We start from the raw sequence: 16,691 nt of genomic DNA on the forward strand, positions 1-16,691 counted from the left end.
ATAAGACAAATAGCGATGAAGATTTTCTCAAGTCCTTGGACCTTTCTAGGTACTGGATCAGACACCTTCTTACATCCAGAGAGTGCCATTTTTCCTCATACTCATCCTTCGGTTCTGGAAAGAAAACTGGGAGAACTCTCTCCTGTAACCTGTTTGTCTTGGAAGGGACTTTAGGGATAAAATTGGGGTCTGGCTTAATCACTACCCTATCCTCACGTATCGCCATAAACGGGGGATTAAATGGACAGGGCCTGGATTTTCCTAATCCTTCGTGCTGAAGTGAGGGCAACTAAGATTACCAACTTCAGGGTGAGCAATTTGATAGAACTATCTTCGATAGGCTCCAAGGGATGATTGGTCAATGCTTTTGACACCAGATTTAGGTCCCAGGGGGAAATCTAGGTCACTTAACTGGAGCAACCCTATCTACTGCTTTAAAAAACCCGACTATCCAGGGATCCATAGCCAAATTCCTACAGCTTAACACAGAGGGCAGAAACCTGAACTTTTAGAGTACTCTTAGCTAAGCCTAAAGATAGGCCCCGCTGCAAAAATTCTAACACCGGCATGGTAGATATCTTGCCTGGCCAAACCTTGGTCTCTAGACCTGCAAAGGATAGAAATATTTTCCAAATCCTGGCATAATTTGTGTTGGTCACTTTTTTCCTGCTCTTTAGCAGGGTAGAAATTAGCGCCTCAGAGAAACCCCTGTAGCTAAATATGCCCTTTCAATCTTCAGGCGGTAAGATGCAAGGTCTCTACCTCTGGATGAACCACTGGGCCCTGCAACAGGAGATTCGGAATCTGGAGAAGAACCCAAGGGTCCGATATTGACATCAACCTGAGAAGAGAGAACCATGGCCAATTTGGCCAAAATGGGGCAATAATTATCAGGTTAGATTTTTCTTTTCTTATTTTCCTGAGTACCCTGGGTAGCAGTTGAAGAGGGGGGAAAGCATATCCCAGGCAAAACCACAATTTTAGGAGAAAAGCATCCACTCCAAACGGGGATTTGTTGGGACAGAGGGAGCAAAACCTCTCCACCTGCATGTTCTCTCTGGAGGCAAATAAATCTTTTTCCGGGGTCCCCCATAACTTCACAATTTTTGCAAACGCTAAAGAGTTTAAGGACCACTGCCCCTGTCTTAATCGGTGACGACTTAAAAAGTCGGCCTGAACGTTCTCTTTACCTTTTATATGGAGGGCTGAAATATGTACCACCTGTTCCTGTATTTCTGTCTCCCTCAAAGGTCGGGATTTGGTACCCCCCTGACGGGGGGTATGCTACCACTGTCCTGTTGTCTGACATAATTCTGACGTGACTTCTGCATTTCTGGGAGGGCTGCTCTCAAGGCTAACAGTACTGTCATTAGTTCCTTCCTGTTGGAGGAAAAACTTTTCTGAGCTAAGGTCCAGTTTCCCTGCCTCATCTGGTCCCAAAAATGAGCGCCCCACCCCCATGGGCTGGCATCGGTTGTGATTACCATCGGGTCTGGATAACTCCACGGGATAGCTTGGTTTAAGTTTTTTTTATCTCCAACCACCAGTTGAGGGAGATTAGAGTTTTTCTGGAAAGCTTCATCTGGGAGTCCAATGTCATCCATTCCAGTCTTGTTGCCTCCAAGATTTCTCCCTGAAGCTGTCTTGAGCGAAATTGAGCCCACTGGACTGCTGGGATACAGGCTGTCAACATTCCCAACAGTGACATTGCTTTTCGGATGGACAACTGTGGAGTCCTCAGAATCTCTCTCCGAACCCTTTCTATATTTTCTGTAGGAAGGAAGGTCCTCTGACATAAAGAGTCCAGCTGTAGACCTAGAAATATCTGACTTGTACTGGGCTCTAATCTGGATTTTTTCGTATTTATCATCCATCCTAGCCCTTCCAGAATATGTATCACCCGATGAATAGAATTCTGACATTTCTTCAGAGAATCTGCGACTATCAGGAAATCTGAGTCCGCATCCCTGCACGATCTATGCTCCTAACTCTGGTCAACTCACTTCTCTCTACCCTCTACTGTTCGGGGCACGGTACAGCTGATGGGGACATTAAAGTCTCCCCCTTTCTCAGACAAAGGGGGGAGAGGGGGCACCCTTCAAATACGTTCTCAGCATCGAGCCCGTAGTGGCACTAATACCTAATAGCCCCGACATTCAAGTTATACTGGTCAGAGAAGTCATTTTCTATCTCTCTCTTCGCTGTCGACATCTTACTTACCCTTACCAATACCTTTATCTCCCCTTCATGGGGTGCTGGATCGATTTAGTGTGAGGACTTGCCAATCAATATCTCCGCTGAGACACTGCCTTCTTCATAGTAGGTTTAAATACACCTGGCATACGCACTCCTTTAAATAACTAGGCATCCAACTCATGCCCAGTTACTCTTCTTTCTATAAAGCTAATTGTACGTCGCTACTAACGGAAATTAATGCCTTTTTACCAAATTGAAAATCTCTCCCAATTTCCCTTCTAGGTCATATAGTGCCCATAAAACAATTTCCATACTCCCCAAGTTTCTGTACTTGTTTGAGACCCTCCCAGTGAGAGTGCCTGCTGCAGTCCTGTGCTCTATACAGTCTGCTTTTACCAATTTTGTATGGAACTATAAATGCCATAGGTTCTCTAGCCAGATTGTGGTGGCCCCTGCTTCTAATGGAGGTATGGCCCTTCCTAACATAGCCTCTTATTATCCCACAACACACCTGAGGCATATTGCCTACTGTTCTACCCTGCATTCATATAAATCGATAGACTGAAGTTGAGCAACTGTGGCTGGCACGGATCCACCCGGGCAAAATGATCTGGGTTTCCCTTCCTGCTATCTCTGCTTCTAAACTATTGGGCCTCATGCTGCTTACAAGGGAGGTCTGGTTCCAGAACAGGATTAGATTTAACTTAGCCACACTGCACTCCCCTATAACTTCTTCTCACCCCCCTCTATGAGGGAGTGTGGGGATTGGGCCCTACCAAGCACACTGAGGTTTAAAGATCACAAAATACTCCACTATTGTAAGAAGGTGCTTGGTGCATCGGAGGTCCCAGCCCTCTCCCCATTTGAACGGGTCTGCACCCGGAGCCCTTCCTCCAAAAGGCATCATTTGCAACATATACTGGGACCTATCTTTTTCAGACTTAGCGGCAAGTTTTAAACTTGCATACAGTTGGGTCCATAAATATTGGGACAGCGACACAATTCTAACATTTTTGGCTCTATACATCATCACAATGGATTTGAAATGAAACGAACAAGATGTACTTTAATTTGAGGGTATTTACATCAAAATCAGGTGAACGGTGTAGGAATTACAACAGTTTGCATAGGTGCCTCACACTTGTTAAGGGACCAAAAGTAATGGGACAATGAGTAGATAAAAAGGTCCAGAGTTCTGTTACTATCAGTGAAGCAAGCCATCATTAGGCTGGAAAAAAATAAATAAAAAATAACTCACAAAACAAACCCATCAGATAGCAAAAACATTAGGCGTGACCAAAACAACTGTTTGGAACATTATTAAAAAGAAGGAACGCACCGGTGAGCTCAGCAACACCAAAACACCTGGAAGACCACAGAAAACAACTGAGGTGGATGACCGAAGAATTATTTCCCTGGTGAAGAAAACACCCTTCACAACAGTTGGCCAGATAAAGAACACTCTCCAGGAGGTAGGTTTGTGTGTGTGTATGTGTGTGTGTGTGTGTATGTCAGTCAAAGTCAACAATCAAGAGAAGACTTCACCAGAGTGAATACAGAGGGTTCACCACAAGATGTAAACCATTGGTGAGCCTCAAAAACAGGAAGACCAGATTACAGTTTGCCAGACTACAGGTCCTTCTCAAAAAATTAGCATATTGTGATAAAGTTCATTATTTTCTGTAATGTACTGATAAACATTAGACTTTCATATATTTTAGATTCATTACACACCAACTGAAGTAGTTCAAGCCTTTTATTGTTTTAATATTGATGATTTTGGCATACAGCTCATGAAAACCCCAAATTCCTATCTAAAAAAATTAGCATATCATGAAAAGGTTCTCTAAACGAGCTATTAACCTAATCATCTGAATCAACTAATTAACTCTAACACCTGCAAAACATTCCTGAGGCTTTTAAAAACTCCCAGCCTGGTTCATTACTCAAAACCGCAATCATGGGTAAGACTGCCGACCTGACTGCTGTCCAGAAGGCCATTATTGACACCCTCAAGCAAGAGGGTAAGACACAGAAAGAAATTTCTGAACGAATAGGCTGTTCCCAGAGTGCTGTATCAAGGCACCTCAGTGGGAAGTCTGTGGGAAGGAAAAAGTGTGGCAGAAAACGCTGCACAACGAGAAGAGGTGACCGGACCCTGAGGAAGATTGTGGAGAAGGACCGATTCCAGACCTTGGGGGACCTGCGGAAGCAGTGGACTGAGTCTGGAGTAGAAACATCCACAGGCGTGTGCAGGAAATGGGCTACAGGTGCCGCATTCCCCAGGTCAAGCCCCTTTTGAACCAGAAACAGCGGCAGAAGCGCCTGACCTGGGCTACAGAGAAGCAGCAATGGACTGTTGCTCAGTGGTCCAAAGTACTTTTTTCGGATGAAAGCAAATTTTGCATGTCATTCGGAAATCAAGGTGCCAGAGTCTGGAGGAAGACTGGGGAGAGGGAAATGCCAAAATGCCTGAAGTCCAGTGTCAAGTACCCACAGACAGTGATGGTCTGGGGTGCCATGTCAGCTGCTGGTGTTGGTCCACTGTGTTTTATCAAGGGCAGGGTCAATGCAACTAGCTATCAGGAGATTTTGGAGCACTTCATGCTTCCATCTGCTGAAAAGCTTTATGGAGATGAAGATTTCATTTTTCAGCACAACCTGGCACCTGCTCACAGTGCCAAAACCACTGGTAAATGGTTTACTGACCATGATATTACTGTGCTCAATTGGCCTGCCAACTCTCCTGACCTGAACCCCATAGAGAATCTGTGGGATATTGGGAAGAGAAAGTTGAGAGACGCAAAACCCAACACTCTGGATGAGCTTAAAGCCGCTATCGAAGCATCCTGGGCCTCCATAACACCTCAGCAGTGCCACAGGCTGATTGCCTCCATGCCACGCCGCATTGAAGCAGTCATTTCTGCAAAAGGATTCCGGACCAAGTATAGAGTGCAGAACTGAACATAATTATTTGAAGGTTGACTTTTTTTTGTATTAAAAACACTTTTCTTTTATTGGTCGGATGAAATATGCTAATTTTTTGAGATAGGAAATTTGGGTTTTCATGAGCTGGATGCCAAAATCATCAATATTAAAACAATAAAAGGCTTGAACTACTTCAGTTGGTGTGTAATGAATCTAAAATATATGAAAGTCTAATGTTTATCAGTACATTACAGAAAATAATGAATTTTATCACAATATGCTAATTATTTGAGAAGGACCTGTACATCTAAAAAAGCCTTCACAGTTCTGGAAGAACATCCTATGGACAGATGAGACCAAGATCAACTTGTACCAGAGTGATGGGAAGAGAAGAGTATGGAGAAGGAAAGAAACTGCTCATGGTCCTAAGCATACCACCTCATCAGTGAAGCATGGTGGTGGTAGTGTCATGGCGTGGGCATGTATGGCTGCCAATGGAACTGGTTCTCTTGTAATTATTGATGATGTGACTGCTGACAAAAGCAGCCAGATGAATTCTGAAGTGTTTCAGGCAATATTATCTGCTCATATTCAGCCAAATGCTTCAGAACTCATTGAATGGCACTTCACAGTGCAGATGGACAATGACCCAAAGAATACTGCAAAAGCCACCAAAGAGTTTTCACTTGCTGAAGACAAAAAACTGAAGGGAAAATGCCCCAAGAACAAGCAGGAACTGAAGACAGCTGCAGAAGAGGCCTGGCAGAGCATCACCAGGGACGAAACCCACGATGTCTATGCGTTCCAGACTTCCGGCTGTAATTGACTGCAAAGGATTTGCAACCAAGTATTAAAAAGTGAAAGTGTGATTTATGACTATTATTATTATGTCCCATTACTTTTGGTCCCTGAACAAGTAGGAGGCACATATGCAAACTGTTGTAACTCCTACACCGTTCACCTGATTTGGATGTAAATACTCTCAAATTAAAGCTGACAGTCTGCAGTTTAAGAACATTTTGTTTGTTTCTTTTCAAATCCAATGTGGTGGTGTATAGAGGCAAAAATGTTAGACTTGTGTTGACGTCCCAATATTTATGGACCTGACTGTACATGAGGAGATGGGAGGACTGGTTACAAAGGGAGCTCCCTCCGGACACTTGGCGGACCATATGGAGAAGAGCACACTCTAGCTCTTTCAGTGGTATACAGGGAGAACAAACTAAAGATTCTAACGGTCTGGTACCATACACTGGAAGTGTTACACGCTATGAACTCCGGAATTCCGGACCTTTGCTGGCGGTGCTCCCAACCAAAAGCCTCTCTCCATATCTTCCGGTCCTGCCCAATTTATAAAGTCGTACTGGACACTAGTTACACAATTCAAAAAAATCATTTTAGATATTCATATCCCTAGAGACCCTCTAACACTCTTCTTGAATGTAGTTCCGCCATCAATTAGAGGTTGGGGTGCCAGGCTGCTCTTCCACATGTTCACTGCACCTAAAAACTTGATTGCACTCTACTGGAAAATCTGTACGCCCCCTACAGGTTCTGAACTCTATGCTCGGATACAAGATATAAGATCCCTGGAATATTTGGTGGCACTCCAGCCAGTGCTCCAGACTAAAAAAAATACCTGGTAGCCATTGGCTCCTGAACTGAAAAATTTAGGAGCCAAATCTAATTTTTAGTCGCCAAATCGAAACCGAATCAAAATTTTGGTATCGTGACAACGCTACTCCGATCAGATCGGCATAGGGTTGTTTTGATACCAAAATTTTGATTCGCTTTCGTCACCATAAAGTATTGCGATACTCAATACTGTGCAAAAAAAAAAAAAAAAACACCAAAAAAAGCCGCGTGCATTTTGCATATTATGAAATGTTCGGCCCATAATAGAGCAGTCCTATCCTATTTTCTGGGGTGACAAGGTGACAAAAAAATGGCGAATGCTCACCGCATAGGAGATATTTTTTAATAATTTAATAGTTTGGACAGCGCTATGTAATAGGTTTATTTATTCTTTATATATTTTATATGTAAAATTGGGAAAGGGGGGATTTAAACTTAATATTTTAGGGTACTTTCACACTAGTGTTTTTCTTTTCCGGCATAGAGTTCCGTCCTAGGGGCTCAATATCGGAAAAGAACTGATCAGGCATATCTCCATGCATTCTGAATGGAGAGTAATCCGTTCAGGATGCATCAGGATGTCTTCAGTTCAGTCATTTTGACTGATCAGGCAAAAGAGAATACTGCAGCATGCTACGGTTACATCTCCGGCGAAAAAAAACTGAAGATTTGCCTGAACGCCGGATCCAGCATTTTTCCCATAGGAATGTATAAGTGCCGGAACTGGCATTCAAAATACCGGAATGCACCCGCATTAAATCCGGACCCATTCACTTCTATGGGGCTGTGCACATGAGCGGTGATTTTCACACATCACTTGTGCGTTGCGTGAAAATCGCAGCATGTTCTACGTTGTGCGTTTTTCACGCAACGCAGGCCCCATAGAAGCTAATGGGGCTGCGTGAAAATCGCAAACAAGTGCGGATGCGGTGCGATTTTCACTCATGGTTGCTAGGATGAAAGTCTATTCACTGTATTATTTTCCCTTATAACATGGTTCTAAGGGAAAATAATAGCATTCTTTAATACAGAATGCTTAGTAGAAGGTCAATATAATAAACATTGGTGGCGCAGTGCGCCCCCCCATCACCCCAGTATAATAAACATTGGTGGCGCAGTGTGCCCCCCTCAATATAATAAACATTGGTGGCGCAGTGCGCCCCCCCCCCCCCCCCCCCCTCAGTATAATGAACATTGGTGGCGCAGTGGGCAGTGCCAATGAGGGTTAAAAAAATAAAATAAAAATTAACTCACCTCCTCCAATTGATCGTCTCCTGTTCTTTCTTCATGACCTGTCAAAGGACCTGTGGTGACATCACATGATACATCACATGATTCATCACCATGGTAATGGACCATGTGATGAGCTCAGTGACATCACCACAGGTCCTGAAGCAAGAACAGGAGACCGGCAGCTACTCGATCAACTGGAGGAGGAGAGTTAATTTTTTTAAATTATTCTTTAACCCTCATTGGCACTTCCCACTGTACCACCAATGTTTCTTATACTGGGGTGTTGGGGGGGGCACACTGTGCCACCAATGTTTCTTATACTGGGGTGCTGGGGGGGGGGCACACCGTGCCACCAATGTTTCTTATACTGGGGTGTTGGGGGGGGGGGGGGGCACACTGTACAGGGAGTCTAAGAAAGAATCGAATGAGTCACTAAGTCGGATCTTTAGTTCTTTTCACCTGTGACTCATTCGATTCTTTCTCCCTGTACTTGTCAGTGACTCAGAGCTGCTAGTGCTCGCCTTGCCTCAGCTCTGATTGGTTGGTGGGCTGGGAGGGGAGGGGCTGGCAGAAGCAGCCTCCACTCTAGGATCAGATTACACTCCTCCCCAGCCCCTCCCCTCCCTGCTGCCAGCGTCTTTGTGTGTTGTGACCGAGCTGACAGACTGAGGAGAACATCGGCGGCCGGGGCAAAGAACTATCAGCTCCTGTGCCCGCCGCTGTTCTACTGCAGAGCTGCCACGGAGGGTCTAGTCGCAAATGCGACAGGACTAAAAAGTCTTGTCGCCATTTGTAAATTCTAAGTCGCATTGGCGACCATTTTGGTCGCCATCTGGAGCCCCGACTCCAGCGGGGCACAACGACTAATTTCCTGAAATGTTGGCAACCTTGGGACACTCACAAGAATATGATACCTTTTATAGATAAGGAGACGCGTTTATTTTCTTCTTTTGTACCTTTATTGTTCCTACTATATAAGGTTTAAATACATGGCCCTTATGTGACGGACCGTTGCAATCTTACTTTACCGTTTGTAATTTTATATTTCTTTTTTAAAAAAAATCAATAAAAAAAATGTTAATTGAAAAAAAAAAAAAGGTGGGTTTTGGAAATTCTTAAAAGAGTTAAGAATTGCTTCTAAAATTCGAAGCCTTCTAATGTCGTAAAAAATAAAATGACATTTACCAAATGATGCCAACATAAAATAGACAAAAAGTAAATATAACGCAATAACTATTTTATGAGGCATCACTATCTGTTTTAAAAGCAGAGAAATTAAAATTTAGAAAAACGATTTTAAGAATTTTGGGTAAATTTTGGATTTTTATTTTTTAATAGATAAAAATGAAATAATCAACTCAATGTTAGAATGGCTTGGGAAACAAAAGCTCCAAAGTTATTCCCACATAAAGTCAGATTTGCAACAAAAAAAAAAACGTCTGGTCCATAATGTTAAATATGGCAAGGTTCTGAAGGGGTTAAAACAAAGTAGTGACATATCTTTTAAGACAGGGATGCTCAAACTGAGGCCCTCCAGCTGTTTTAAAACTACAACTCTCACCATGCCATTCTGTAGGCAGACAGCTGTCCGGGAATGATGGGAGTTGTAGTTTTGCAACAGCTGGAAGGCCGCAGGTTGAGCATGACTGCTTTAAGAGATTAATTTTGTTCTGAAAACCCTTCAGAACATTATTATTATGATGTGATGAAGAGTTTAAAATGTGACCTGAACAGAGAGATGTGTGAAGACACAGAACTAACAGAAGCTTACTAATAAAATAAAGCTCAAGAAATCTAGACTTACCACCAACAAAACAACGACGGGCTATTTCCCAGAAGACTAATCCCATTGCATAGATATCAGCACGCTTAAAGGACTCAAAATGTTTCATATTTATAGAATCATCAAGAACCTCTGGGGCCATGTACCTGTAATATGAGAAGAAATTAAAACCTGTTTATCAGCTACCCAAATAATTTAAACTCTGAATGGTACAGACCAGCCTTCTTTGGGCTTTAAAATGGGTTGCCCAATATAATTACAAACCTCAGACAAGATCTCAAATTGCTTAAAATACAAAATGGTCTTGCTATACTCCATATGCCATTTTCCAAGCCCCATTCTCTAAGGTGATGGTCTGATCCTACTGTTGTTGCTTATTTACAAACTGCAGTGGGGACATGCCAAGATTCTTTGCATAGTACTTGACTCCAAAACAGCATCCAGCAGAGCTAGAGACCACCAATCTGTGTCGGTGATGTCACCAGGCTCACTGCTAGGTAGAAGTCTCCACTATTATGTAGTCCATAAATAAGGAACAGCTTATACCCAGGTTCAGCCGTGAACCAGTAAAACCCCTTTTAAATGTATTTTTGGGGTTTTTTATGCGATAGACCAACACAAGGTAGCAAGTATGTGTCAAATGAAAATAAATTGATACATATTTTTAAAAAAATTCAAAATCTGGAAAGTGTGCATTTGTATTCAGCCCCCCCGAGTCAATAAATTGCAGGAACACCTTTCACTGCAATTTAAGATGCAAGTCTTTTGGGGTATGAACAGCTAGGTCCATATATATTTGGACATACACAAATATTTTTTTTTTTACCTGTTTACTAAAAACACATTCAAGTTATAGTTATATAATGGACATGGAAATGAAAAGTCTGGACTTTGAGGGTATCCAATCAAAATTGGATGAAGAGTTTAGGAGTTTTAGCTCCTTTACATGTGGCCAGGTTTTCCTCCCAGATTCCCCCTGTATTTTGGTCCATTCATCTGGTCATTAACTCTAACCAGCTTCCCTTTCCCTGCTGAAGAAAAGCATCCCCACAGCATGATGCTGCCACCACCACAGTGGGCACGGTGTGTTCAGGGCGATGTGCAGTTGACCGCGGTATACAGCATTTTTCCTTTTAGGTAGAGATGTAGAAGTAGAAGTAGAAATTACCAAAAATTTGATTTGGCAGCGTCGCCAAATTTCACAAAAGAAAAATCTCATTGCACTGTATGTAGCTGGCGCAATAACAGGGAACAGCGATTGCACCGTCCCCAGTCATTGAACCCCCTCAGATGCCGCGTTCAACTCTGATCGGATTTTGCGTGTTTTCTTCAATCAAGATGGCCGTGGCAACCTCTCTGCAAGCAAATAGGTGAGGTGAGTATGTTGTTTGATTGCATAGTTATCACGAAGCACAAGGAAATTCTAATTTTTCATTAAATTCGTATCAAAGTCCACTTCTTTAAAGTGGACCATTCACCACTTCGGACATGTCTGTTTTAATAGCTTCATGCATTCCCCATGTAATAATTCTGGAACATTATTCATATGTCTCTACGTTGTACCATTCCTTTCTTATTTCTACTAGAAGTTATGAACGATTTGCTATCAGCCTTCAGTAAGGGTACAGAGGGGTGGTAACAAGTTAGGGGTGTGTACCTGCACAAACACGTTCTATCCAATCAGTGCTGCCATTTTCAGACTCTGCAGGTACAAACCCCCAACTGGTTACCACCACTTACTGAAGACTAAAAGCAATTCATTCATAAATTCTAGTAGAAATAAAGGAATGGCACAACATAAAGAAATTAGAATAGTTGTTCCAGAATTATTACATGAGGAATGCATGAAGTTATTAAAATAAACATGTCAGGACCACACATGGAGTACTTACTGTGTACAGTTCTGGGCTCCTGTAAACAAGTCAGACATAGCAGAGCTGGAGAAGGTCCAGAGGAGGGCAACAAAAGTAATAACTGGAATGGGGCAACTACAGTACCCTGCAAGATTATCAAAATTAGGGTTATTCACTTTAGAAAAACGACGACTGAGGGGAGATCTAATTACTATGTATAAATATATCAGGGGTCAGTACAGAGATCTATCCCATCATCTATTTATCCCCAAGACTGTGATTGTGACGAGGGGACATCCTCTGCGACTAGAGGAAAGAAGGTTTGTACACAAACATAGAAGAGGATTCTTTATGGTAAGAGCAGTGAGACTATGGAACTCTCTGCCTGAGGAGGTGGTGATTGTGAGTAGAATAAAGGAATTCAAAAGGGGCCTGGATGTATTTCTGGAGCGTAATAATATTACAGGCTATAGCTTCTAGAGAGGGGACGTTGATCCAGGGAGTTATTCTGATTACCTGATTGGAGTCGGGAAGGATTTTTTAATTCCACTAAAGTGGGGAAAATTGGCTTCTACCTCACAGTTTTCTTTGCCTTCCTCTGGATCAACTTGCAGGATAACAGGCCGAACTGGATGGACAAATGTCTTTTTTCGGCCTTATGTACTATGTTACTAGGAGTGGTGAAAGGTCCTCATTAAGTTCAATTTGCTTAAGACTACTTCCAGGCCAAAAACTTTAACTTTGGTCTCATCTGACCAGAGCACCTTCCACGTTTGCCGTGTCCCCTACATGCCCTACATGGCTTGTGGCAAACTGCAAAGAGAACTTCTTAGGCCTCTTTCACACGAGCGTGACAGATTAGGTCCGAATGCGTTCAGGGTGCGTTCAGTCAGTTTTGTCTGCGATTGCGTTCAGTTGTTCAGTTTTTTCCGCGCGGGTGCAATGCGTTTTGATGCGTTTTTCACGCTCTTGATAAAAAACTGAAGGTTTACAAACATCTCTTAGCAACCATTAGTGAAAAACGTATCGCACCTGCAATTGCTTGCGGATGCAATGCGTTTTTCACGCAGCCCCATTAACTTCTATGGAGCCAGGGCTGCGTGAAAAACGCTCAATATAGAACATGCAGCGATTTTGCCGCAACGCAGAACTGATGCGTGAAAAACAATGCTCATGTACACAGCCCCATTGAAATGAATGGGTCAGGATTCAGTGCGGGTGCTATGCATTCACGTCACGCATTGCACCCGCGCAGAATAATCGCTCGTGTGAAAGGGGCCTTATGGCTTGCTTTCAGAAATGGCTTTCTTCTTGCCACTATTCTACAAGGGCCAGATATGTGGAGTACTGTTATCCTGTGGACAGATTCTCCCACCTGAGCTGTGGATCTCTGCAGCTTCTCCAGATTATCAATTGAACAGTGCTCGCAAGAAGTCCAAATCTTAGGATATTATTATTATTATTATTTTTTTTATTCATAACCTAACCCTGCTTTATACCTCTACACAACTGTATCCTAACCTGTCTGGTGTGTTCCTTGGTTTTCAAGATGCTTTTTGATCACTAATGTTCACTAAAAAAATCTGAGGCCTTCACGGAGAAGAAGTTACACAGTGTGTGTGTGACTATGTACTAATTAGGGGACTTCTGGTGAGGCAATTGTTAACACTGGATTTTATTTAGGGATATCAAAGTACACGGGATTAAACACAAATTCAGGCTGCACTTTCCAGATTTTTATTTATTACAATTTTTGAAAACCATGTACCACTTTCTTTTTAATACACATATACTTGCTAATTTGTCTATCACATAAAATCCCAATAAAATAAATTTAAGTTTGTAGAGTAATGGGGAAAAGTGTAAAAGTTCAAGGAATGTGAATATTTTTTCAAACCACTGCACTGTTTGTCCCTGTTTGCAAACAATTCACACTAATATGCAATGCGTTTTTAAATTCACAGAGAGAGCGCACATTGCCCAAGGACAGGTACATCAACTACCATAGGAGAAACACATTACCAAATTATTATAATTTTTTTTTTATTGCTCTACAAAAAAATTGAGTATGTCATTACATGGAGTGAATGCAATATACAACATGTGCGTAGCGACATGGAGTGAATGCAATATACAACATGTGCGTAGCACAGTGAAAGCAATGCGCAAAATGCTACTAAAGTGAAATCCAAACAAAAACCCATCAGAGAATTTTGTATCCCCATTTAGTATCAAGAGTATTTCTCTAGCACCAGGATTTTGTGTATAGAGCTGAGGACATGGTTTGCTAGATCGTCGCTAGCACATCCGCATTATCCAGTCCCCATAGCTTTGTGTGCTTTTATTGTGTAAAAAAAAAACAACAACATATGATACATATGCAAATTAACCTGACCTGTGATGAGTCCTGTCCCTGACTCACATACAGGACTCATCTCAGGTTAATTTGCATATGTATCAAATCGTTTTTTGTTTTTTTTACACAATAAAAGCACACAGAGCTATGGGGACTGGCTATTGCGGATGTGCTAGCGGCCATCTAGCAACCCATGTCCTCAGCTCTATACACAAAATTCCAGTGACAGGTTCCCTTTAAGTGAGAGCTAGAGAAATACTCTTGATACTAAATGGGGATACAAAATTCTCCGATTGGTTTTTGCTTGGATTTTTTGCACATAAATCTGCACTGTGCGCAGGTTCACTTTGGAGACATGAATGTGCAATCTTCTAACGTCCATATACTGCAATTGTATACTGTTGCAGTCTATGGGATTCTGGCAGGCTACATATTACATTATGCCACAAACACAGCTTAACATATTGTTCCTTAACTCAAGTCCTCAGGGATCATCTGCTTTAATGCTGGTAATGATTTGAAAATAACACAGAGTGTGAATATCGGTGGAAAATGATGATGCATTGACCCTAATTATATCACCTGGCTCAATACTAAGGAAATCCTGAAAACATGACCAGCATGTGGGCCCTAAGGACAATAAATGAGGAACAGTGGCTTAAGGCCTCATGCACACAACTGTAGAGGGTCCACAATATATCGGCACCAACCGAGTGCATACAGCATTACAGATCCGGACCTGTTTAATTGAATGGGTCTGCAACCTGAAAGATACAGTGCAGTGCAGAATGGAGGCATTGATCAGAAAAAACGGAATTAGTACTTACCGGTAGTCAGTTTCCACGAGATCATCACGACGGCATACAAGGAGATTGCCCCCTGACCTCTGTAGGGGGCAGGAACAGAGAACGGATTACATTTCCGCCTCCCACCACCAACACCAGTGTTTCCAAAATCATACAGAGTAAACAAAAAGGTGGCGAGTAAGAAAAAGATTAGTGAAGGAAGATATCACCTCCTACCTTCTGGGGTTGCCTCCAGAACAAAAAAAAATGGGAGGGAATAACATGCCATCGTGATGATCTCATGGAAACTGAATTACCGGTAAGTATTAATTCCGGTTTTTCCATAGCATCATCACAACGCTTGGAGATATACAAAATATATATCAAGGGGGGGCAACCGCCTGAATAACTTTTTACGTCTAAAAGACAGATTAGAAGCCCCGGGAAGGTAGAGTCTGTAATATTTGACAAAGGTATGGACGCTGGCCCATGTGGCCACTTTACAAATGTCATCAGAGGCGCCAGCCCTCTCGGCCTGAGAGGATGACATGGCTCTGATTGAATGGGCCCTCAGGCCAACAGGACATTGGAGATTCTGAATCTCATGGCTTAGAGAAATAGCGTTTTTGATCCATCTGGCCAGAGAGGATCTGGGAAGCTTTCTGGCCTTTGTTTTTTTCTCACGAACAGGACTTGACGAGATTGTCGGACTTCATGAAATCTTTGGTAGCTTCGATGTAATTTAACACGGAGCCTCTAACATCTAAGGAGTGGAAGCTTAACTCTTTGCTATTTGAAGGATTTTGACAGAAAGAAGGCAAGATGATCTCTTGGCTGCGATGGAAGTTGGACACAACCTTGGGGAGGAAACCTGGATCCAATCTGAGAATTATCCTGTCCTCCACTGACCAGGAACAGAACTTCTTCCATAACTTTAAATAGATTGCTGAGGTCACCTTCTTCCTAGAGGATTTAGTGCATTTATTACCTTGTCCGACAATCCCTGTCTTTTCAGGAGCTGGGTCTTAGGATCCAGGCAGACAGTTTCAGGAACTGTGGATTGGGGTATAGGACTGGACCCTGATGCAGAAGTTTCTTCCTGACGGGAAGAGGCCAAGGTTCCCAGATGGAGAGTTTCTTAAGAGAAGAAAACCAGCCTCTTTTTGGCCAGAACGGGGCTATTAAGATTAGTGTGGTTCTGTCCTGATGTAGCTTCTGGATTACCTTTGGAATCAATGGTAGTGGAGGGAAGGCGTAACAGTCTCCAATGCCATCTTGCGGCGAACGCATCCAAGGCCCAAGGGTTGTCCCTGGGGTTTAGGGTGCAAAATACTTCCGCCTTCGAGTCTGCCCTTGAGGCAAAGAGATCCACTTCGGGATTTCCCCATCTGTCCACCGCCATCTGGAACACTTCCGCGTTCAGGGACCATTCAGTCTGGTCTAGCCTGTGGCGACTGGGGAAGTCTGCTTCTTGGTTTAATATATCCTTGAGATGAACTGCTGAGATGGAGCTCACCTTTTGCTCTGCCCGGGTGAAGATTTGGGATGATAGTGACTGAAGAGCCGCTGACCGTGTCCCACCTTGATGTGAGAGATAAGCGATGGATGTCATGTTGTCCGAGAGGATCTTCACATGGTGACCCTGAAGAATCCTCGCAGTCACTTTTAGGGTCTCCCAGACCGCCCTCAGTTACCTGTAATTTGATGATTGTGACTTGATTGATTGGGGCCAGGTCCCCTGAAACAGATTGTCTCCTACCTTCACGCCCCAGCCTGAAAGACTTGCATCTGTGACGACTTGCATGTAGGGGATCTTCTGGCACGGTGTCATCTTGGACCGGTTTGAGGAGAACTTCCACAAACCTAGGGACTTCTTTACTCGCGTTAGGATAGTCACCTTGCAGTCTAGCGAGGATTGTAGT

At 42.9% G+C, this 16,691-nt stretch overlaps 1 protein-coding gene across 4 annotated transcripts in view; it reads right to left on the reverse strand.

The window, feature by feature from the left end:
• TGFBR1 (transforming growth factor beta receptor 1) overlaps positions 1-16,691 on the reverse strand; it is a 240,096-nt gene that overhangs the window by 93,857 nt on the left and 129,548 nt on the right. For all 4 annotated transcript variants that reach the window (XM_044293660.1, XM_044293656.1, XM_044293657.1 and 1 more), the window contains one exon: positions 9,797-9,921. In XM_044293660.1, the coding sequence (XP_044149595.1) occupies positions 9,797-9,921 (125 nt within the window). The remainder of the gene's footprint in view (positions 1-9,796; positions 9,922-16,691) is intronic.

The sequence above is a fragment of the Bufo gargarizans genome, chromosome 5 (genome assembly GCF_014858855.1).
Source record: "Bufo gargarizans isolate SCDJY-AF-19 chromosome 5, ASM1485885v1, whole genome shotgun sequence".
Classification (NCBI taxonomy): domain Eukaryota; kingdom Metazoa; phylum Chordata; class Amphibia; order Anura; family Bufonidae; genus Bufo; species Bufo gargarizans.